Source organism: Trichophyton rubrum, assembly GCF_000151425.1.
Source record: "Trichophyton rubrum CBS 118892 genomic scaffold supercont2.5, whole genome shotgun sequence".
NCBI lineage: Eukaryota > Fungi > Ascomycota > Eurotiomycetes > Onygenales > Arthrodermataceae > Trichophyton > Trichophyton rubrum.
The window spans coordinates 1,008,916-1,029,873 of record NW_003456424.1 but is presented as its reverse complement, the minus strand read 5'-3'; the positions used below and the strand labels follow the sequence as shown (position 1 = coordinate 1,029,873).

Sequence of the window (20,958 nt, the reverse complement as noted above, 5' to 3'; positions counted from 1 at the left end):
GTAAAGCATCAAACAAATCAAAGGGGGGCAGAAATAAGAAATAATCAAACACACACCTCTAGGCCCACGATGTATAAGCAGAAAATGAAATATAAAAGATACACGTAAGGAGATTGCGTATACCACCCTAATCCGATGCCTGACAGTCAACCAGCTTCTTCAAGGCTTCAACTCCGCTTCGCATGACAGCTGGGTTTTTTGTCTTCGTAAGGCAGTCTCTGAGGACTTCCATGCCGTGTTTCTCGCGTATTGCTTTCCTAGCCTTGCGTCCAATATTACCCGTGCCACCTACCATGTTGTGAACACAGACAATGCCGCGGTGAACCAGCCCGTCGTCATCTTCCTGGCATAAATTGAGAATTATATCAACACCTCTGGTGCGTTCGACGATAGCCGAGGCGGCACCTTCAAAGTCTGTTAGCATTGCTAGAGCACCGCCAGCAGCACTACGGGTGGGCAAATCATCAACATCTGCTAGAGCGAGAAGAATGTGCATGCGTTGACTGGCGCGGTGGGTGCCATCAGCGAATTTGCCGACACCGGCTTCGCATGACATGAGGTTGCATACTAGCTCGCAGGCTGCACGTTGGATGTACGTATGGCGTGAGAGAAGAAGGTCTTCGATGGTCGACCATGCAGAGCGGATTATCGAAGTGCTGACGCTTTGGTCGGGGTAAGAGGCAAGGTTGGTGAGGGCAAGAAGACTTTCAAAGACTGGAAGAAGATCGCGTGGTTGGTCGGAGGAAATGCTTGTTGTTCCGGGAGGAGTGAGAAGGATGTTGAGGGGTCGGATTGCAGAGGTGATTTGGGGGAATCCAGAGGAAGGGAAGACATGAGATGGATTTACCGAAATAAGGATGCGGGCAAGAGCATGAGCGCCGTTTGTGATGGTGCTTCCAGTAGTTGGAGTTTTTGTGGCAGTGCTATCCTGGGAAGAGACGGATGATATGAGGATTTTCACGGCACCTTGTTGGGCGAGTTTGCCTCTTGCTTTGGAATCCTTGGATAAGGAGAGAAGTATCCTGTTGACGAGGTCCTTTGGAGAGGCCAGCTGCGATTTTCCGCATTCTACCAGCAAAGGCATCACTCCGGCATTCACGACAGCACTGCACCTTGCTTTGGTATGATCGTCATCTTCGAGCGGGTTAGCAGTTGCGCGTGGTTTTGATGCATTAGCATATGCTTTCAGTTCGGACATTTTCTTTTGCTCCTCGGACATGTTTGGTCGATAAGCCGTGATATTGTGGATTATCATTAGCCCGCCATAGAGGACAGTAGAGTCGGCAACACGCTCAAGTAGTAGGCTGATCAGGTCTTGGAGAAATTTGGCATCCTGGGCGAGCTGCTCCTTGACTTCAGCCTTGACAGAGGCATACGCCAGGCCCTCGACAACATGTCGCAGATTGCCATCCTGACCAGACTTTCCAAGCATAGTCTTGAACTTATCCACGAGTTCCAGGGGGTCGGCATGTTCTTCTTGAACGACTCCGGCCCTGTCTTTGTCTACGGAACTCGCGTCCTTGGGCGAAACACTAAGCTTTGCCAAAACGACCGCAGCCAAAGCAGTCGTCTCCTCGGCTTCGCTCCTCAGATGTTCGGAAAGCCAGTCAACAAAGTTCTTGGATATAGCCTCTCGACACGAGCTATTAACACAGGCAGCGTTAAATAACTCTAGGATAGCGAGCTCCAGGTTCTTGCACTTTATTTTCCGGGCCAGCAATGGGGTGAGGGATTTGAGGAAACCTTCGGTTAGGAACAGGCTGACTGCAAACTCCGGAAGAATGGGGAAGACGACACTAGCAGCGGAGAAGGCGACGATGTAGTCCCCTTTCCGGTGCTTAGCGACCCTAGTCTTGATGAAGTTGGAGCACAGTGTCTGTCCGGCATCGCCGGAAACTTCGAGGTACTTTGCTGTAGCAAGGGTGGCCTGGCTCTTGACATCAGCAGGGAGTCTCCGGTCGAGAGAAGAGACGATAACGTCAAAGCCTTCTTCGTCGACGAGGTGTTTTAAGCTACCAGCGTCCACGACAAGGAGACGAGCAATGCCCTTCAGGGAACGTCCGTCATGGTCATGGCCAGACTCCATCAGCTTGGCGATGAAGAGCTGGAAGAGTTCTTCTTCGCAATGTTTCCTAGTCTGCTCTGACTGCCAGAGTCCCCTTTCGAGGACGACCATGTCCAGGCAGACAACAGCGCCATCTCCGCGGTCGTAGATCTTATCAAACAGGCCAGTGACAGAATTTTGTAATTCACCAGCAAAGTAGCTACGAACCCGTATGCTCTGCCGTACAAGGCCCGTGATCAGCTCGTCCTGCGCTGCGGGCAGAGAGGACGCAGGCTCAGCAAGAAGCAACTTGACGCACTCTAGGGCTACCTCCGGTGGTGGCTGGAGCCCTTCCGAGCGAAGATACTTGGTGGCTTCGCTGGCTGCGCTCTCATCCCTCTGCGTCACGAAGCGTCGGCAGAGGTTGAGCAGCGGATGACTGTTCTCCTCGTCCTCCCTTATCTTGCGGAAGACGCTCTTGACATCTTCGCTATCTGGAGCGATGGCGATAGCCTCGCGCAGGTTGCGAGATGCCGCCTATTCGCCATTGTCAGTCCATCAGTAACTTACGACCGGCTTGTCTGGCTGGTGGCAGATATCAAAAGTTGACGCACCTCCTTGTGGCCCGCATCGACGAGCTCGACTGCTTCCCTGGCTAGTGTGCTGGCGCGCTCCAGATCATGTACCGAAACCATGGGGGGTTGTTCTGAGTATTTCTCTTCGTTATTATCGTCTTGATGATCGTCTTGCGATGGTTCGTCTTGTTTAACTTGCTGTTAGGCTGTAGCTGAGATGGCAAACAAGGATCCGCGGGGCTTTTTTTCGCCTGAAGCTATGGCAGGGGGAGCTTCCGGCAGCGAAGAGGCAGTGATAGCACCGTAAAAAATCACCCGAAAAGAACGGCGAAGTCGATGGGACGGTCCTTATCAGCGTGACCCTCGTCGTCTCTCGTATATGGCTACTGTGCCGAAGTACCTGTTTCTGTTGGCTGTTGAGCGTGGCTTGCGGAGGGTTGGGGATTCCGGTCAGGTTGGACTGGGAGTAAGACGCAGAAGATAAGGAGGCAAGACGCTTCCTTTTATAGACCAGGCTGCCTAATATTACTCCGTCTCTGGTCTCTGGCCTCGCTCTCGCTTTCGCTCGTTATCTTGAGGCAAGATATGTATGATCACTTGTCAAAGAAGCAGCAGAAGATAAGAGATGCTTTATTTTTCTGCTTTCTTTTTTGTCTCCTGCGGTGTTATTACGTCGAGGTGCATGCAGGAGGAATACGCAGGACCAACCGGAAGCCTTTAGCGGCCTTCTTCAGTCTGTCCTCGTCGTCCTCTTTGCTTCTTCTCGCTGTCTTCGGCGTTTTCTATCCTCTTCCTCGTCTTTTCTTCGTCCTTTGCTTGTTTTTCTTGTATATCTGATGGGCCTTTTTGGACGATGTTGAGATGCTGACTAAGCAGTGACCTTTGACGTTCGTCTTTCGGCGGAAGAAAAGCGACAGACGGCGACGGCGAGGTCGAAGCGCAACATAGCAGACGAGAGAGAAGAGAGAGAAGCGAGAGAGACCCGGAGAGGAGGAGAGTGAGTCAGGATGGCGGATTCAGGCGCCGCAGCGAACGGTCAGTCCACCCCGTTGTCGCAGCGTACACACTGACTGACCTCATAATCCCCAGATCCTTCGCTGCTGACGGTCATCCTGGATACAAACCCGCATGCTTGGGCACAGCTTCAAGAGACGCTCCCGCTCTCCTCTGCCGTGGCGAACCTGCTGGTCTTCATCAACGCCCATCTGGCATGCAACTACGCAAACAAAGTGGCCGTTGTGGCCAGTCACAGTCATCAGGCCGTCTGGCTGTACCCAACTCCCCCAGCCGCCGCTCCTGGTGATGCCGCTGCCGACTCGCAAAAGAAACACCTCCGGCCGTCCAATAACGACCGGGACGGAGATACACCCATGACCGACTACGGAGAACCCGTCGTCTCCCCGCAAGCACAGCAGCTGAAACAGCAGCCGAACAAGTACCGTCCTTTCCTCCTGGTTGAGCAGCAGTTGACCCGCAACCTCAATCGGCTTCTCACGCGCACCCGAGCAGAAGAAATATCCCCTTCTTCTGCTTCTTCCTCCTCTTCTACCATGATGGCCGGCGCCCTCTCCCTTGCACTCAGCTATATCAACCGCGAAACCATCGCTTACCTTGATACACATGGAACCGCGGCCGGCTCCGACCCAGCGGCAGGCGGAGCGGGCGGCCTCCCCCCACCCCCGGGCGGCGCCCCTCCCACATCAGATAAGGCTAATGCTGCCGCTGCTACAGATGCTGGTGCTCTCCAGTCTCGTATCCTTATCATCTCCGTCAGTAGTGCTGCAAACTCAGCTCAGCAATACATACCCATTATGAACAGCATCTTTGCCTGTCAGCGTCTCCACATACCTATCGACATCTGCAAGCTAGCCGGTGATGCTGTTTTCCTACAACAGGCCTGTGACGCTACTCGTGGCATATACATGTCTTTAGACTCCCCGCGGGGGTTTTTACAATATCTCATGCTCGCCTTTTTACCTGATCAGCGAGCGAGGCGGAACCTGATACTGCCTACTCGTGTCGACGTTGATTTCCGCGCTGCTTGCTTCTGTCACCGGAAAGTCGTCGATGTCGGGTTTGTGTGTAGTATCTGTCTCAGTATCTTCTGCGAACCACCTGAGGGTGCTAATTGTCTGACTTGTGGCACCCATTTGGCTCTGGGTGACTATGGAGCCAAACCGATCGTTGTTTCACGGAAGAAAAAGCGTAAGAAAGGTTCTGCAAAGACGCTCAATGGAGCAGGCAACGGAGTCTCTTCCGGTCCAGCCACCCCGAGTTCAATGGCAACCACCCCGGCTCCCTGATAAGTTGCCGTTATACCTCTCTTTTCTTTTAATCCCAACCTCCAAGATACTCGAAGAAGCATGATACGACCCCGGTGGCCAATAATATAATATGTATGTATTCCTAGGTCCGTGCATACAGCTCGTTATAGGTAGGTTGCACCTCGAAGATAAAGACTTATGTCCAAACTTAGGTAAAATGAAAGGGGACTTGCTTGCATCCATCCCAGCCGAGGTTTAATGGAGTCCCCTTGCCCTCTCCTCTTTACCCCAAGATACTCAACCTTCAATCCAGATAGGGATGCGGAGGTCAAGAATCTACGGCTGAAAGAGTGTTAATTTGGGGAATATAAATACAGAGTATATGGAACTGTATACCGGGGCCAAGGTATAGTCAATACAGGATGGCGTACCTTGTTAATAGCGGTTGTCGTACATGCAAAAGCATCAAATCAAGGTTTCATCAAAACTGCGGCAATGTCGAAGTGCATCTCACAAGCATTAGGCTTATTGTGAAGTAACCGGGCTAGGTTTGAATCTAAACATTCCCATTTAGCCCTCGAATACCAAGAAACTAGATGAGTGTTAAAGCCTACCTCCTCGGCCTAATAAAGCGGCCGCCCTGGGCTATCTTTCGGTCGCCTGGAGAACGAGACATCGTACAGCATGCCGCCACATCATCCGAGCTCATGCTCGCGACCGCCTTGAATCAGTTGTTAGGATGTTTGCCTCATCTTTTTAGGAAAGAACCATACTCACAAAGGAATCTGTATTATGCCCGAAGACGAAGATAATACCATCATGAGTTTTCTTGACAGTCATTACACCAATTGCTGCGTGGCAGTGGCTTGATTTGACGGCAGGATGACCTACATTTCATATGCCATGATCATCAGCAAGGCATATCGTAAGGTTTAAAAGCAAATATTGGTGCCACCCTACCCATAAAATCGGTCTGTATCATAGATTTAATGACTTCATCTTCCGTCGTGGGCTCATAGACTCCTGGCTTGCCAGGCACTTTCTTCGTGCTAGAGTGAATCCTTTCAGCACAGGTCTGAGCAGCCATGGTTGTAGCCATGTGTTCTCCTGTCCCGCTCGCAACGGCGGCAGTGGATGTACACATTTCATCATCTGGATCCGCTGGAATAACTGCAGTCCCTATCCCGACTAGCGCAGCAGGGCCCGTGCGGCCGTTATGCTTCATTCCAATGCCCCCAGAAGATGAACCGGCGGCAATATTGCCATAACAATCTATAGCAATAGCACCTACTGTGTCGGTGATTTCATCTTCGTCTCGGGTTACAGCTAGGTCATGAGCGTTGCCGGCAGCTGATGCATCAGTTATACCCTCGCAAGCCAAATCTTCCACAGAACACACGTGTTTGTCCTTTTGTTTGTCTATGGCATCCTGCTGTGACGAAGATTCAGGATCTTGGTGGAAAGTGTCGTCGATGAAGTCTGCATCAGCCTCGCCATCACCTTCCATAGAGATATCACTGCGTGAAACATATAGTAAGGGAGATCCACATCTATTAGATCCAATCATGCTTATTGCATCTCTGGAAGGGCATGTATTGGTAACGTGAGCTGGACTTCGAGGGACATGAAAAAGCGAGTGTGCTCCATAGCATGAATCGTGGGGTGGCGAGTCAATACTTTCAACTGCAGTAGAGGCCTGGCTAACTCGTTGAGATGGCAAGTGTTGAGGGACAAAGCTATCTAGCTCAACATATTTTTCTCGCTTCTGGAGTCTCTGTGAGACCTGCTCAAGATCTCGCTTCCACCTTAGCCACCGGTCTCTGGCTGCTGGAGCTACCAGGATATCCGAGGGAAGTACAGGCATGCCATGTTCATATGCAAAATCAGCGGCACCACCACATACAAGTAAGTTTGGAGGCACACGGTTGAGTGAGAGTGGTTGTGTGGAGGCATCCAGTACCACTCTTGCCAGGGAGATCGGATTCTTTATATCTACAAAACAAGGTCTGTCAGCTACAATCGGGCCTTACTGTATGTGTATCAGGAAGGACAAACTTTGGACTGCTCCTACTGCACCACTGCGGCCAAGATGGTCAACGATTGTAGCATCACACTCCACAGCGCCGGTAATTGTCAGGTTGCTACCATATCCAGCGTTCGTCACCTCATGGTCCTCGAAGAATTTGATGGCTACTTCAACTGCGTCAACCGCACTTCCGCCAGCCTTCAACATGGCCATACCTAGTGAGGCTGCCCTGTAGCCAGAATAGTTAGCGAGGTATTTTATACTAGGAACTGTAAAAGTTAACTTACTTGCTACACACCCAGAGATGAAGCTCCTCGCTTTGGCGGCTGTGGAAACCAGCGCCTGCATGAACAAATATAGCAGATACACCTGGACCCCCCTGGAGGCCCTTGTCCTGGGGGTTCATCTTGTTTATACTGCCACGAGTGTCGGGGATAGGATGGGCGTGACTCGTACAGATGTTCGAAGTACGGGAGAAGGAGTATGGACACAGCCTGGGGTATATAGAAATCTTTATCAGTGAGAAGAGACGAAAAGAGTCTGTTGTTATGAATCTAGCACTAGTGGGTTGCTAGGTGACCTAGATGGCAGACACCTATTTCCACGACCTTAGCATAGTAGAGGGGTACTCAGAAAGCACAATCAAAGCAGCCTCACCAGACTATCAGCTCCTAGGTAAGTGATGGTAGTTAAAGGAGAAAGATAAGGGGTAAGTCTCATCAACCTAGGCTCCGGAAGTGAGAGAATGTGAGAGGAAGCAAGGTAGTAACGAGTGGATGGCTTTATGCATGGAATAAGCGATGTATGTCTATGGCACAGGTTTTTCCACCTCTGGTGCAGTAACTAAGGGAAGATTCTCTCTTGTTATCACCAGAGAGATAAAATCTATGCTGAGAAGAGTAGAAGATGCAGATAGATAAAGTAGCCTTGGTAAGGGAAGGTATCAGGAGACGTGCTGGTGAGAGGGAGTAGAAAAGAGAGAAGAAGCGGATAAGAAACAGTCTGGCTCATTGTTTGCTCATCAGACGCAGATAACGTCTAGAGATGGAGCAGCTGCATCTGCCTGTGTTTCTCTTCTGCTCTCCTCTCAGAGGCTTCTATTCTTTTCTGCTTTCCCCCTTGCGCTTCGGTCAAGAAGGAGGTGGTGACAACAATCCAGTTGTTGCTTCCAGGAGTTCCGGCTGTTCCAGTGGTATCAGGAGTCTCGCAGCATCATTCCCGGCTTTTCACTGGGTCTCTCGACCTCTTTATCCTCATTCCACGGGCCATAAATCCCGAAATGATGGAGAGACGTCAGCCGTTTTGATGTCTGACGTTGAAAAAAGAGTCGAAGTAGCAAAAAGGCACATGATATCAAGTCTTGGCGCCTTCTCATCATCCACCTTGTTCAATGGACTCTCTTAAGTTAACCTACGACGCTTCCACCCTCCGACACGGACAGGCTGCAGCATAACACCCCACAGCATAAAGGCCACTATCCCGCGGGTCGCCTGCTGTGAAGCTCGGTTTACATAGTCTATATCTGTCCCATCTCGATATTTGATTGAATTTTCCTGCTTTTACTGCTGCCTCGACTGTCACGTCACCACGGTAAAGATGGCAGCACAAACACCCGCCGTTGTCATGGACAAGTAAGTACCGGGGAGACAGTGTTATAATGCTGATAGTTTTCACCGCAGTGCGCATTGGCTAACTGTTTCCTACCTATAGTGGCACCGGCTACTCCAAGCTTGGTGAGCAGTAGAACCCCATCGGTGTATACCCCTCCCACCAGCTAACTCGTAGCTCTCCTCCCAATTAGGGTTCGCCGGCAATGATTCTCCCTCTTTCGTCTTTCCCACCGCCATAGCTACAAAGTCCGGTGCAGGAGCGGCCCCTGGGACAGGTTCCGGTCGACCACCCGTCGCAAACAAGCCCTCTTTCCTAACAGGCGGCGCGGGGCCGACTTCCTCGCTTGCCTCAAAGCGTGGAACTGAAGATCTGGACTACTTCATTGGAGATGAAGCCCTCGCCGCGAGCTCCGGGCCAGGATATGGCATCCATTATCCCATTAGACATGGGCAGATTGAAAATTGGGATCATATGGAGAGGTTCTGGTCCAACTCCATCTTCAAGTACTTGAGGGTCGAGCCAGAGGATCACTACTTCCTATTAACGGAACCTGTAAACCTCCTACGTCCTCCGCTCATATGTTAATTCCTACTAATTTTCTCAAAACCAGCCATTGAACCCGCCAGAGAACCGAGAAAACACTGCAGAGATCTTCTTCGAGTCGTTTAACTGCGCGGGACTATATATTGCAGTTCAAGCCGTCCTTGCCCTAGCAGCTTCTTGGACATCATCAAAGGTTACAGACAGGTCACTTACGGGTACTGTCATTGATTCCGGTGATGGTGTCACACACGTTATTCCAGTTGCGGAAGGATACGTCATTGGCTCTTCGATAAAGAGTATTCCCATCGCCGGTCGAGATATCACCTACTTCGTACAGAACCTCTTGCGAGACAGACATGAAGCTGACAGCTCGTTGAAGACTGCGGAGAAGATCAAGGAGGAATACTGCTACGTTTGCCCGGATATTGTCAAGGAATTTGCTCGGTATGATAGGGAGCCAGACCGGTTCCTCAAACACACTGTCACATCTCCCAATGGAAGAACTGTTTCCATAGATGTTGGTTACGAACGATTTTTGGCTCCGGAGATTTTCTTCAACCCCGAGATTTACTCCTCTGATTTCCTAACGCCACTACCCACCGTTGTCGATGGTGTTATCCAATCCTCTCCAATTGATGTTCGACGTGGACTCTACAAGAACATCGTGCTGTCTGGTGGCTCTACTCTATACAAGGATTTTGGTCGCCGACTGCAACGTGATATTAGGCATTTGGTAGATGCTAGAATCCGTGCTTCAGAAGCACGTAGTGGAGGAGCAAGGAGCGGTGGTTTGGAGGTTCAAGTTATTACTCATAAGAGACAACGTCACGGCCCATGGTTTGGTGGAAGTTTGCTAGGACAAACTCCCGAATTCCGCAGCTACTGCCACACTAAGGCGAGTATTTCTGGTCCCTTTTTCCAATCTCCAGTTTCTAATTCATTCCACGTTAGGCCGAATACGACGAAATTGGTCCCTCCATAGTAAGACGATTCGCGCTGCTTGGAGGTCCTGGAAGTGCTTAAGGAACCGGTTCACCTCAAGAAATTAACACAATGCCCCTGACTATAATGTTCTCGCTATGTCGCAATGAATTTATGCATGCGGTGGTGAGTATACTTCTCTAGATCTTCAATGTATCCGTTTACGAGACACATTCCTTTCCTCTTGTAAATAAATATTCTAAACAGGGGAAATCCAAAACATGGCGGAGTTCTATAAAATTCCTAGTCAAAGCTTTGCGGTAGTATACAGACCTAGAACATGGTAGGGTATCACTAGAATTTTCCTATAGTACAAATGCATGTCTATCAACACTTGATGCCCACATTGCAGCCTCATATGATACATGATCATACAAAGCCTTACTCATCCTTAGTTTCTATAGCCTTGGTTAAAACAGCCACGCTCTCAACATGGCTTGTTTGCGGGAAGAAATCAAATCCACGGATACTCTCAATATCATATCGGACTCCATTCTTTCCTTCAACTAGAACACCAACATCCCGAGCTTGAGTATGAACATTGCAACTAACGTATAATACTCTCGTCGGGCCATATGCAAGTAACTGGTTCAAGAAATTGGTATCGCATCCCTTTCGTGGAGGATCGATGACAAGTAATGTCTGGTAAGCCGGATATGGAACATCTTTGAATAACGCTGCAGCATCTGCAGCTGCAAAACCCGTGTTGGGAACGTTGCTCAGTTTGGCGTTTTCGCGTGCGCATTTTATACTGGATGCGGCGACATCAATTCCCAGAGATGAGCGAAAGGTACCCGATAGGACGATGGTGAATAACCCAGAGCCACAATATGCGTCTAGTAAGTATTTTAGTTTGGGGTTGGATTTGGCTGCCGCGGCCGACTCTGCTGGAGTGGCATCTGGTTTAGGTTCAGGATGCAAGGCGTTATCTCGAACATAGCCCGTAAACGATGGTAGAATGGAATTGTTGTTCTGGAAAAATGTTCCGGCAATATTGTGGAATTGATAATCCTCCACATATTCAACAGATATACCATTTTGATCCGTGATGTATGTCTTCTCCTCAACATACTCTGGAAATGTCGTCCGTATCACTTTATCAGTCGAAGGCAGAGCTTCATTCTCCTTATTCCTCTCCACCCTTTTCGTACTTTCCCTAACCAACAGTGTACCACCGTAAGGGTATTGCTGTAAGTTTTCTGCGACCCTCTTTCTCTCATTTTTCAAACCGCTCCTAACAATGTCTGTTCCAAGAGGACAGTCCTCAATATCCATAACCTTACGGCGTCCCTTCATCATGAATCCAATAGGGGGGATCTCCGGAGCATCACTGCCATGCTCTTGCCTCCGGTTGCGAGCAGGCTGGGTGAAATGCGGAGTTAACTTGGTTCTGTATCCATATTGCATGGGGGAGCCCATCGTATCTCCAATAGCAGGTATAAGCACCGGCAATAGCCCAGAGAAGTTAGCATATGCCTTTTCTATTATCCGCTTCTTATGTTGCAATTGGTCCTGGTACGGTATCATCTGTAACTGGCATCCGGAGCATTTGCCGAAATATTGGCATTTTATAAGGGAGTCATCACGCTGTTCGGACGGCTTTAAAACCTCCACCAGATCTGTCAAGCTATATGACTTAGGTTTGATCGTCTTGTATATTCTGACCCGGGCTGTCTCTCCGGGAAGCGCAAATGGTACGACGTAAACATGGTCACCGTTTGGCGATAACGCAAGACCTTCTCCGGTTGATGACAACTCCGAAACAGTTACTTCTGTTTCTGGGAATGGGGAATCCTTTTTCCCTTCGTGAACAACAGATACGCTTGTTTCAGCATCTGTATGCTTTTCACCATTTTCTTCTGATTTCCGCCTGTTGTTCTCTAGGAGGTTCTTCACGTCCAATTCTACTACTTCATCCGCACCCCCTTCGGCCTTCGACTTCTCCTTTGCTTTTTGTTTCTTCCTTTGCGGTTCTCTTCCTTTTCCTTTGTGTTGCTGCGCCTTGCCCTGTCCAGGCATATCGAACCCTCCAACTATCTTTATGGCACGTTGAACCGTGGAGTATTTGTGAACGGAAAGGGTGATCAATTGGGTTGCGGGGGTTCGTAGCGCTCTAAATCTCGAGAATGAGGCAATCCACACATTTAGTGCCCTCAAAAACATCCCCCTGGAATGAAAATTAAAGCAATACTGTTGAAGAATTGTCTTGCGCAAAAAGCTCTTGGAGTTTACTTTGACTTTGATCAATTTCACTTTTCAAACTTTCTTTACCAACCAAAATGTCCAGGTTAGTAATCTTCACGTGATATGTCGGTAGCTGGAGCCCGACCTGGAACTGATCTAATGGAAACGTATATAACAAAAATCTTTTAAGTAATTAATTTTACACACTCTTTCCGCTTCCCCCAAATAATTCAAGAGAATCACTCTATCACTTCAGTATCATTTTCTCTATCTCAGTCTCTTCTCTTCACCCTATCCCTAATATAATCCCCCTAATAATAATATGAACGATCATTTTTGCTGTCACATGACCCGTAGAATTATTATTCATTCCCACGACACCCATTAGGAGCCTGAGCCTGGTACATAAAATTAAACCAATCATACATTTTATTAACCAATAGAAATAGCTGATTAATAGCTAGTTATTAATCCAATGGGAAGTAGCGAATATAATATAATAATGTATACAATAATATGCTACCCGCCCTCTTGCAAAGTACTAGGTACCGAGGTACCTTAAGGTGACCTGCAAGAACCCGACATTAACCCGTCTCCGTCATATTACGTAATTAGAAATAACCACCTATCAAGAATTTCACAGGATAAGCGGACTGGCCCAACCGATAGTAAGCATACGGGGTCAGTGGCGTTGATTGGCTAAGTAGCCGAGCATAAATACAGGAGACTTCTAGTTAACGAGAAATGGTCGACAGCAATCTGTAAGGAGAAACTAATAAAATAAATAAAATAAAAAGGAAAAGATAAAAACAATAAAAACGAAAAGAAAGCAGAGAGAGGGAAAGGAATAGGGGAAAAGAGGGAGAGAAAACGGACTGAGGCTCTCAAAAAACGTGAATAAAGCAGGAAAACTTCAATACCCAACTTTCCAATTCTGATACAACTACCACCTGTTCTATCCAAGGAGACGCGAAGATTTGGCAGGATTCAACTTGCCCACAGGAGGACGTTTGGACTTGTCTCCAAATCTTGCATCGACGGCTCCTTCGTAGCGTTCTCCGGCCCCTTCCTTTGGGATCCAAGACAGCCCGTCACTCTCAAGGCGACGGCCAATGGAGGGAGAAGACTTCCCGACATTCCTTTCCCAGTATTTAGCTGTGCCTCGAGGGACAATTTCCTCGTGTTCCAATGCCTCAAGTGAGCCAACCGTCCACTCTTGACAACGACGATGGTATCCATCGGGGAATGTTCCGCTCATTGTTTCCATATTGGTCAAGCACCCTAGTAGTGTGGTCTCGACCTGAACGTGGAAGGTAAGCTACTTCACTTCTGCCAAATGAAGACGTTGTTTTTTATCTATAACCGCGGTCGTCTTTGCGAGTATGGAATATCTCCCCTGAATTCTCTCCCCTTTCGTACGCCATTATTGCCCAATGTGCCCTGAGGTCACTCTTTTCTTGGTCTCCCCTCCCCATAAATTAACAGAGAACGCCTGGTTTTTAACGATTCCTCTGCTAGAACTTCTATCAGCTCTTGCATTCCGGGAGCTACCAACAGAAACTGCACGGGATGAGGGCCTGATTTCACGGAAATTTGAAGAAGACATATCTGGTTTCGGTGTCGGAGTATTGATCAATGTGGAGGGGGGTTGGATGAATAAAACTAGAGGAATATAACAAGCCCCCTTAATAGTAGAAGGCGGGAGGGGGTAGTCCGAAGAAAGAGAAATATACAAGTTGGGTGTGTCTGAAAGGATATTGCTGTGTATGAGCCGTAGCGAAGTAGACTTAGGTAGTTGGTATTCGATGTTTTCCTTGAACAAAATGCAGTCCTTCTGGAGGGAATAGAAAGAGATCTATATAGTCCTGAGGGGCCACTTTGAAATCTTTGAAAGGAGACAAAGTCCGCCGACTCCCTCCATTTGGTCATAGTTTTGGAGAAGGGCAGTGCTTTTCATGGGCGCTACAATCCCTTGCACTGCCAAAAAATGTAACAAAACTGGTCCTGGCTGTGCAAATAATTCGCTATGAGAGCTCAAGGAAGAAGTGCGCAGCAACAGCGGTTCGCCTATGCCCAGGTCCATAGAAGCCGGCCCACACAGTCCTCGCCAGCCTTTCTTTGCTCCTTGAAACAGGCACCTATGCACATCAAGTGAACTCCCGGCGCCTAACGAATGATTGGACATCCGTGACACATTCGCATTTTGGTATTTGCCCTCATAGTCAGCTATTTATGGTCGCATATTGAAGTCAGCATCGAACTTAGCCGCTCAAGGCAAGTTGTCGGCGGTAAACAAAACTCCTAGCAGCCTCGCATTCACCAACTGGGTGATCACGGTTCACATAAGCCGTTTCACCTTGGAGAACGCGTAATTAATTTGCTGCACATGCTATTTATTTCATTTGGATGCTTGAATCAAAAATCCAGGGTTTCGATTCTATCCATACCTTCATATGCCGTAAAAGAAAGGGTAAATATCGCGTACGCATGGCAAGCCTGACCGATTTAGACATATCATGAAACGAACGTATACTTAAATGACTACCTAAATAGGTAGATAACTTGTTATCGGATGCCTGTAAGTGAAGTGCAGTAACCAAAGGTCGGGTGGAGTTGGAGTTCGGCGCTTGCAAACTGGCAATAGGCCAATCACCTAACTACTTCGCTGAACTAGTTAACTAAGTTAACTACAGTTTTGCCTTGGCGCCTGGTTGGTTGATTTTAGAATCAATGAAGTTTAACTCAACTGGCCAACTAACTAGCCATGCAGACTAAACTCTCCCCTCCACATCCAGAAATATTCCTTCATTTATGACAAGTCAGGGGCGCTCGCTCTGCTTGCCATAATTCGTAATAATAATAAAAAAAAGAAACTATATCAAGTATCGTTCTCCGTATTATTCACAACGGTTTTGTCCATAATAACTAGTTATTTAACTGTGGTTGATAACTAGGTGGTTCCGAAGCAAAGATCGCAATCTCCAAATTGGTTATTTTCTAGCTCTTCGCGTCGACCGACCAGTCTACATTTACCTGTGTTCACTATGGATGATCTAATGACTTACCTCCCGGAGCTCCAGCAAGCCCTTCAGGATATGTACTCAAAAACGGATTATACTGAAATGTGGGGTGTTGATCTAGCCAAAGGAGACCAGAACCTCGTCGAAGCAATAATGTTGAAAGTAAGTACACCGTCATAAAAACAAGCTTGACTAATTACGCATAGTTTCTCACTAAAGCGTCTGCTTTGCGGGCGTTTCTGATAGAGAGGACGTGTATTGCTATCAAGGATGCTCTCTTCTGGAGGAAAATGGGCAAGCTATACCCTTTTCCTTTCCGTGAAATGCCCGAGCTATCGAGCTTTGTGCATATAACTCAATGCAAAGGACATCACATCATGTGGATCAAACTCGACGAAGAAGCTTTGAAGAGATACGGACTCCTATTTGAGTGCTTAAGATATTCGGGGAGCATATCAAATATGGTTATAGGGCTTCTAGAAAGTCTGATGGTCGTTTTGCTTCAGATATTCTTCACTCCCTGATTTGAAGGCATCGTTCGTCATTGACTGTTGGCCATCCCAGCTGTACCCTTTCCGATCAGGCAAGTCTGATAGCGTTATTTTCAAGATGCGGGCTGCTTTAAAGTCTATCCAGGAGGAAGTCCAGCAGTACTACCCGGGGATATTTTCCCAGATTTACATCATCAACCCATTCCGCGCGGAGTTTTATGACTTAAAAATTGCCCGAGGATATCTTACGAAAAATTACTATACTCCAGGAAAGACATGAATTAGCTATGTATCTGGGAGATACAATTCCTATTCGATACGGAGGCAGTGGCAAACCATTGCATGAGATTGACTACCTCTCAACCCAAAAAAATGTGGATCATGATTTCCCTCGGGACACTGGTGGGACTATGACCCTCTCCCCCGACGTGCCTCACTCCGGAGCAGAACCTAAACCCAATACCCCAGAACCTAAAGGCATCAAAACGCACTTTAATTACTCAAAGGTCATCGGATTTCCTAGGACGATATTGGACCCAAAAGATCTGGATGACTGGCCTAAACTCTGTCCTAGGAAAGGAGGTGCAAGAATAGTGCACATCGATTCTGGGATGCTAGTCAAGTATGGTCATGGAGTTCGACTTGCAGAAGCAGAAGCAATGCATTTGGTTTCCACATCTACAACAGTGGCTGTACCGCACCTTATCAGTGCATATGTTCTCGATGATATATGTTACATCATCATGTCAATTGCAGAAGGGGAGCTATTGAGTTCATTCTTGACACATGCGAATGAGAAGAGTCGTGAGAAGGTTATCTCTAATTTGAGAGATGCAGTAAACCAGCTACGTGAGATAAAAGGCACCTATATTAGAGGTTTGGATCACACCACATGCAGAGATCCGATTTTTAATTCGTGGTGGGGTGAAAAACCGATCGAATATGGCCCTTTTGAATCTGAATCTTCCTTTAATGAAGGTATTATCCAAGCTTTGCGAAATAGATTTCCCCCAAAACCCCGTCCAGTCGACCCCGAGTCGCCCCGTTACGTTTCAGAATATATCAATCACCAGACAGTTCGAAGCCTGAAGGGCCACCAAATTGTCTTCACCCATGGTGATTTACGTCCTGATAATGTTATTTTCAAGCCGGACTGCAGTGTAGTTATTATCGATTGGGGCCTTTCCGGCTATCGCCCAGAGTATTGGGAATACTTCCGTGCTATGGTCACTATCCCTATCAAAGAATCTTGGGATTTGGTCACGGAAAAATATATACCACCCTATTACATCGTGGCTGCAACTATCAAGCGCATAGCGGCAATTATGTGGGAATAACACCCGGTCTGCAGACCGATCGACTTGGCTCGGATGTTCCCTGACGATTTGCGGACCGGGGTTGGAACATATACGGCGGAACATGGCAGTCACAAATCATAAGACATCATCAAACATGGTTGCTTCTAAGGCATTTATGATTAATAAATTCATCTCTGGGATTTTTTCTGGCTGAAAAAAGGACTAGAGACATAGGGCCGTTGAGGATCGTTATCTTCAGAAGTTGAAGGGCCAAGACCAGATATAGAGGCAAAGAGAGGTTCCAATTTCCCCTCTATTATAGAGCCATGTGCCAGTTTCCCGACATTTCCCTCTTCACGATCCGAATATCTAGCATCAGGGACCCCACTGAACGGGATCTGTCCTGGTCCATCAACCCACTGTTTCCCATCACCTTCACAGCGTTTCTTCATTTGGTCGGATGTCAAGTTGATCATATTTCTCCAATAATTTCCCTCTCCGTCTGGGAGAATACCATGGCGCTCGAGTTCCTTCACTACTCCTGCAAGCCAGTCCTGACAATTGCCCACGCCCACTTCTGGGATATTGGTAGAGTCAAGGCCGAATTTCTCGAGAATCTGGCTAGCCTGCTGCTTCTCGGGTTTTGATAGCTGGGTTAATTCACATCGGCCACGAAACACCGAATCCTCGAGGGGTTGGGTTCGACGGTCATAGATGTACTGGTCATCCTGAGGGCAACGGATATGATGCATTTCACAGATGTTGGAGCCAATTTCGTACACAGCAAGGCCGACGTGGCACGGTCTATCGCCGAGGGAGCGATCTCCCCGCCCATAGATATTCGCAGATATTCCATGTGTTTTAGACGACACGTTGACTTGGGTATTTTCTGCGTTGCTCGTATGAGGTTTAGTTGGAATATTGCCGAAGATCGTGAAGTGTAGAGATAGGGAGCAAGAAAGAAATGGATTATTCTGCCTTCACTGAACGAAGAGTAGACTATATATCAGTACCGGAATTCGGTTGCCTTGCGGCACAGCGTGAATACGCCGCACTCATATGAGCTGAGTGAGGCAACCTAGCTTCACCTAATCCATGTTGAGCTTTGCAGTAGATTGCATATATTGAAACCAATGCACATATGTCGCTGCTGCAGATTCCTAAAGAGCGGGGAGTCCGAGGCACGGGCCAAGATTTCTAGTGGATAAACACTGCTCCCTCTGAATAGCCATATCGCATTCTTATGTTTCAAGATACAACTACTGTCCCGGCAGATGCACATAGGTATAGGCTGAGTGGTAGGTAGAAGGCCCTGCAACCGCCGCTAAAAGCATCGCTGTTGCCTTTAGCTTCCATTCGTGCCTGAGTCGTAAATTACATAACAGTTATTACTAATCCGGGAGAATGGTATTCCGTGATTAGGTAATAAATTTTTATTTGAGCTTCAGAAGAAATTCTTTCAGTCTTTGAATTCAATTGAATTGACCACGCGATTGAAGGGACGAACGGCCTCCAATTCTACGGCCGGGCCGCATTTTTCATTGAATTGACGAACGGCCTCGATGCTGTGACTGGCTCTAGGAGCTCAATCCGTCACAATGAGCGTCACACGACCGGCAAGGTGCCTTTTCTGTACATTTTCCAAGCCAAATCTCATTCGCTACCCCCGACGACAATTCCACTCGACCCCCGTACCGTGTACTCCTCGGAAACCGAAGCATGAGAATATTAAAGCCTCAGACGTTGAGGGCTGGCTAAAACAGCATACGCCCGAAAAGTCAAGACCCTATACCGAAGCTGAAAAGGCTCACATGAAGACTGTCTACTCGCCAGAACAAATCAAAGCAATTGAGGCCGGAGAGAAAGCTATTCCTGATAAAGATGTGGATGAGTTCAATCTGAGAGACGATCCGTGGGCACTCAAATATGTGGATGATTTTTCCACCATCGAGCCTGTTGTCGACCACCACATCCGTTCTCCCATCACCAACCACGACCCTAACTCCCGCTTGAAAACCCACGATGAATTGGTGGATGATGTTGCCAATTTCATTAAGGACATGCCCGATGAACCTTCAGCGTTAAGCTTACAAAAGTTCTTCGAAAATGTGCGATTGACCACCGGAAAAGCAGAAGCTGAACTTGACCCTCATAGTGCTGCTGTGCCAGACGTGTTTGAACCGGGCGAGAACTTCTCTAACATTGGTCGTCATGAGCCTCCCCCCCTATTCGAGAAGGAGAAAAGTTTCGCATCCACGTCTGAACTGACGGATTCGCAAAAGAAATTGATGGCTGTAACCGGATTGAGCGCAAATGATCTTAAGCAGATACAGACCAAGGTTCTCGTCAGTCATCGAGTTGTCAATCAGACTCGTCTAGGCAAGATTCAAAAGGCCTACGTTCTTGTTGTTGCAGGCAACAAGAATGGTCTCCTTGGAATTGGGGAAGGAAAGTCCGAGGAAGCACCTGCTGCCAGAGAGCAAGCAGAATACCGAGCAATTCGCAGTATGCAGCCAGTCCCAAGATACGAGAGGCGGACAATATTCGGAGATGTCAAGGGAAAAGTTGCAGGAACAGAATTGATATTGATGAACCGACCACCCGGTATGTACTCTATAGAGCAGTTACTGTATATTTCATTATGCTTTGTTCAGTCTCTTTGCTAACAATAATTTCAACATCAGGGTTTGGCCTTCGCTGCTCCCAGCGGATTTGGGAAATGTGCCGTCTTGCCGGAATCAAGGATCTGGCTGCCCGTGTTTCTCGTTCCAGAAACCCTATGAACACCGCAAAGGCTGCCTATAAAGCGCTGATGAGCCAAAAGGATCCGGAAGAAGTTGCTCGGGCCCTAGGAAAGAAGCTTGTAGATGTAAGGAAGGTTTACTACGCCGGAAAGGTGTAAGGAGTCACCATTTGGTCTCTGATATACCTGATGTATTACCACAGGATAGGATGGAGTGTATTTATATAATCTTAAGAGTATCATGTTCAATTTCATGTTGATATACGTTTTTTTTTTCAACCTTTACCATGTAGCAGACATATCTTCCCTGTCAAACTCCAAACCCCAAAAGCTCCGAGCTCCTATCAGCACAATCTAAGGCACCATCCTTTCCCTTGCCAATGCACCAATCGTTCTTCCTTCATGCCCTATAAAACGGTAACCTAGGAGCTTCCTATACCATCCCAAACTATACAATTGCATTGTGAAATTCTTAGCTGTCTCCAAGCTGCCCCTCATCTCCGCCATTGTAGATCTGCTGTTGGAGAACTATGCTGTACACGCTCGCCTTCAGCAAGGTATAAACGGTAGCGGTCTTCCTTTCAAGTGACCGCAGAGCATCGAGAGTATCGGATGAAGGCTGAACCGCGAGATCGTTCAATGATGTAGAGAGCTATCATACGCTGGTGTCAGCCAAAAGCAGCCCTTCAAAGGCTTCACCAGAAGCACGCGTACCTTGTTCATATTCTCAAGCAACTTCGTGTATTCGTCCAGCACCTCTTGCTCTAGCGGAGTGAGAAGAGGGTTATCGCGTACGAGTGGGTTAGAGAAGCCAGACTCAGGCGTATCGTAGTCCATCTTGCAGCCGTGGGTGGTTGAAGTGTGTTTTATCTTCAAGGACTCGTTGCTGCTTGGCTGAAAGGTGGGAGATTCGACTTGGTGACTGCGCTAACCAATCAACTAGTTAACTAGTTAAGCAAACTACTTCAGCCCCTAAGACATTCCAACATCACTATTTACATACTACAATGATGGCTGCTTCTACCACCAGCAATGCTTCACCTTGGTCAAAGGAATCCCATGCTCCTCAAACATCAACTAACACTAGTAGGCTCCGTCCTCTAAGTACTTCAGCGCTGCCCTTGGCTGGGACGGATTTCGAACTCGCGTGCCAAATCGCCCAACGGAATGTTCGCTTA

The 20,958-nt window shown here is 47.9% G+C and overlaps 12 protein-coding genes across 12 annotated transcripts; 5 read left to right on the top strand and 7 right to left on the bottom strand.

The window, feature by feature from the left end:
- Positions 1-127: 127 nt before the first annotated feature.
- TERG_05118 (uncharacterized protein) lies at positions 128-2,739 on the bottom strand (the record flags this gene model as incomplete). The annotated part of the gene is made up of 2 exons (XM_003234474.1): positions 128-2,581; positions 2,659-2,739. The coding sequence occupies 2 exons, from the start codon at positions 2,737-2,739 to the stop codon at positions 128-130; spliced, it is 2,535 nt and encodes an 844-aa protein (XP_003234522.1).
- Positions 2,740-3,626: 887 nt separating this feature from the next.
- TERG_05117 (uncharacterized protein) lies at positions 3,627-4,922 on the top strand (the record flags this gene model as incomplete). Its single annotated transcript, XM_003234473.1, has 2 exons — positions 3,627-3,654; positions 3,709-4,922. The coding sequence occupies 2 exons, from the start codon at positions 3,627-3,629 to the stop codon at positions 4,920-4,922; spliced, it is 1,242 nt and encodes a 413-aa protein (XP_003234521.1).
- A 717-nt stretch (positions 4,923-5,639) lies between these two features.
- Positions 5,640-6,747, bottom strand: TERG_05116 (uncharacterized protein; the record flags this gene model as incomplete). Its single annotated transcript, XM_003234472.2, has 2 exons — positions 5,640-5,770; positions 5,844-6,747. The coding sequence occupies 2 exons, from the start codon at positions 6,745-6,747 to the stop codon at positions 5,640-5,642; spliced, it is 1,035 nt and encodes a 344-aa protein (XP_003234520.2).
- A 1,758-nt stretch (positions 6,748-8,505) lies between these two features.
- On the top strand, positions 8,506-10,086 carry TERG_05115 (uncharacterized protein; the record flags this gene model as incomplete). Its single annotated transcript, XM_047748372.1, has 5 exons — positions 8,506-8,540; positions 8,620-8,642; positions 8,711-9,072; positions 9,131-9,958; positions 10,015-10,086. The coding sequence occupies 5 exons, from the start codon at positions 8,506-8,508 to the stop codon at positions 10,084-10,086; spliced, it is 1,320 nt and encodes a 439-aa protein (XP_047604353.1).
- A 339-nt stretch (positions 10,087-10,425) lies between these two features.
- TERG_05114 (uncharacterized protein) lies at positions 10,426-12,207 on the bottom strand (the record flags this gene model as incomplete). The annotated part of the gene is made up of 1 exon (XM_003234470.2): positions 10,426-12,207. One exon carries the CDS (start codon positions 12,205-12,207, stop codon positions 10,426-10,428), a length of 1,782 nt encoding a protein of 593 aa, XP_003234518.2.
- A 976-nt stretch (positions 12,208-13,183) lies between these two features.
- On the bottom strand, positions 13,184-13,495 carry TERG_05113 (uncharacterized protein; the record flags this gene model as incomplete). Its single annotated transcript, XM_003234469.1, has 1 exon — positions 13,184-13,495. One exon carries the CDS (start codon positions 13,493-13,495, stop codon positions 13,184-13,186), a length of 312 nt encoding a protein of 103 aa, XP_003234517.1.
- Positions 13,496-14,083: 588 nt separating this feature from the next.
- On the bottom strand, positions 14,084-14,413 carry TERG_12242 (uncharacterized protein; the record flags this gene model as incomplete). Its single annotated transcript, XM_047751229.1, has 1 exon — positions 14,084-14,413. One exon carries the CDS (start codon positions 14,411-14,413, stop codon positions 14,084-14,086), a length of 330 nt encoding a protein of 109 aa, XP_047606510.1.
- An 859-nt stretch (positions 14,414-15,272) lies between these two features.
- On the top strand, positions 15,273-16,019 carry TERG_12241 (uncharacterized protein; the record flags this gene model as incomplete). Its single annotated transcript, XM_047751228.1, has 3 exons — positions 15,273-15,410; positions 15,455-15,678; positions 15,755-16,019. 3 exons carry the CDS (start codon positions 15,273-15,275, stop codon positions 16,017-16,019), a joined length of 627 nt encoding a protein of 208 aa, XP_047606509.1.
- A 7-nt stretch (positions 16,020-16,026) lies between these two features.
- Positions 16,027-17,076, top strand: TERG_12240 (uncharacterized protein; the record flags this gene model as incomplete). Its single annotated transcript, XM_047751227.1, has 1 exon — positions 16,027-17,076. The coding sequence occupies one exon, from the start codon at positions 16,027-16,029 to the stop codon at positions 17,074-17,076; it is 1,050 nt and encodes a 349-aa protein (XP_047606508.1).
- A 149-nt stretch (positions 17,077-17,225) lies between these two features.
- On the bottom strand, positions 17,226-17,789 carry TERG_05111 (uncharacterized protein; the record flags this gene model as incomplete). Its single annotated transcript, XM_003234467.2, has 1 exon — positions 17,226-17,789. The coding sequence occupies one exon, from the start codon at positions 17,787-17,789 to the stop codon at positions 17,226-17,228; it is 564 nt and encodes a 187-aa protein (XP_003234515.2).
- An 846-nt stretch (positions 17,790-18,635) lies between these two features.
- TERG_05110 (mitochondrial 37S ribosomal protein MRPS5) lies at positions 18,636-19,939 on the top strand (the record flags this gene model as incomplete). Its single annotated transcript, XM_003234466.1, has 2 exons — positions 18,636-19,641; positions 19,722-19,939. 2 exons carry the CDS (start codon positions 18,636-18,638, stop codon positions 19,937-19,939), a joined length of 1,224 nt encoding a protein of 407 aa, XP_003234514.1.
- Positions 19,940-20,252: 313 nt separating this feature from the next.
- Positions 20,253-20,617, bottom strand: TERG_05109 (uncharacterized protein; the record flags this gene model as incomplete). Its single annotated transcript, XM_003234465.1, has 2 exons — positions 20,253-20,432; positions 20,495-20,617. 2 exons carry the CDS (start codon positions 20,615-20,617, stop codon positions 20,253-20,255), a joined length of 303 nt encoding a protein of 100 aa, XP_003234513.1.
- Between the last annotated feature and the right edge of the window lie 341 nt (positions 20,618-20,958).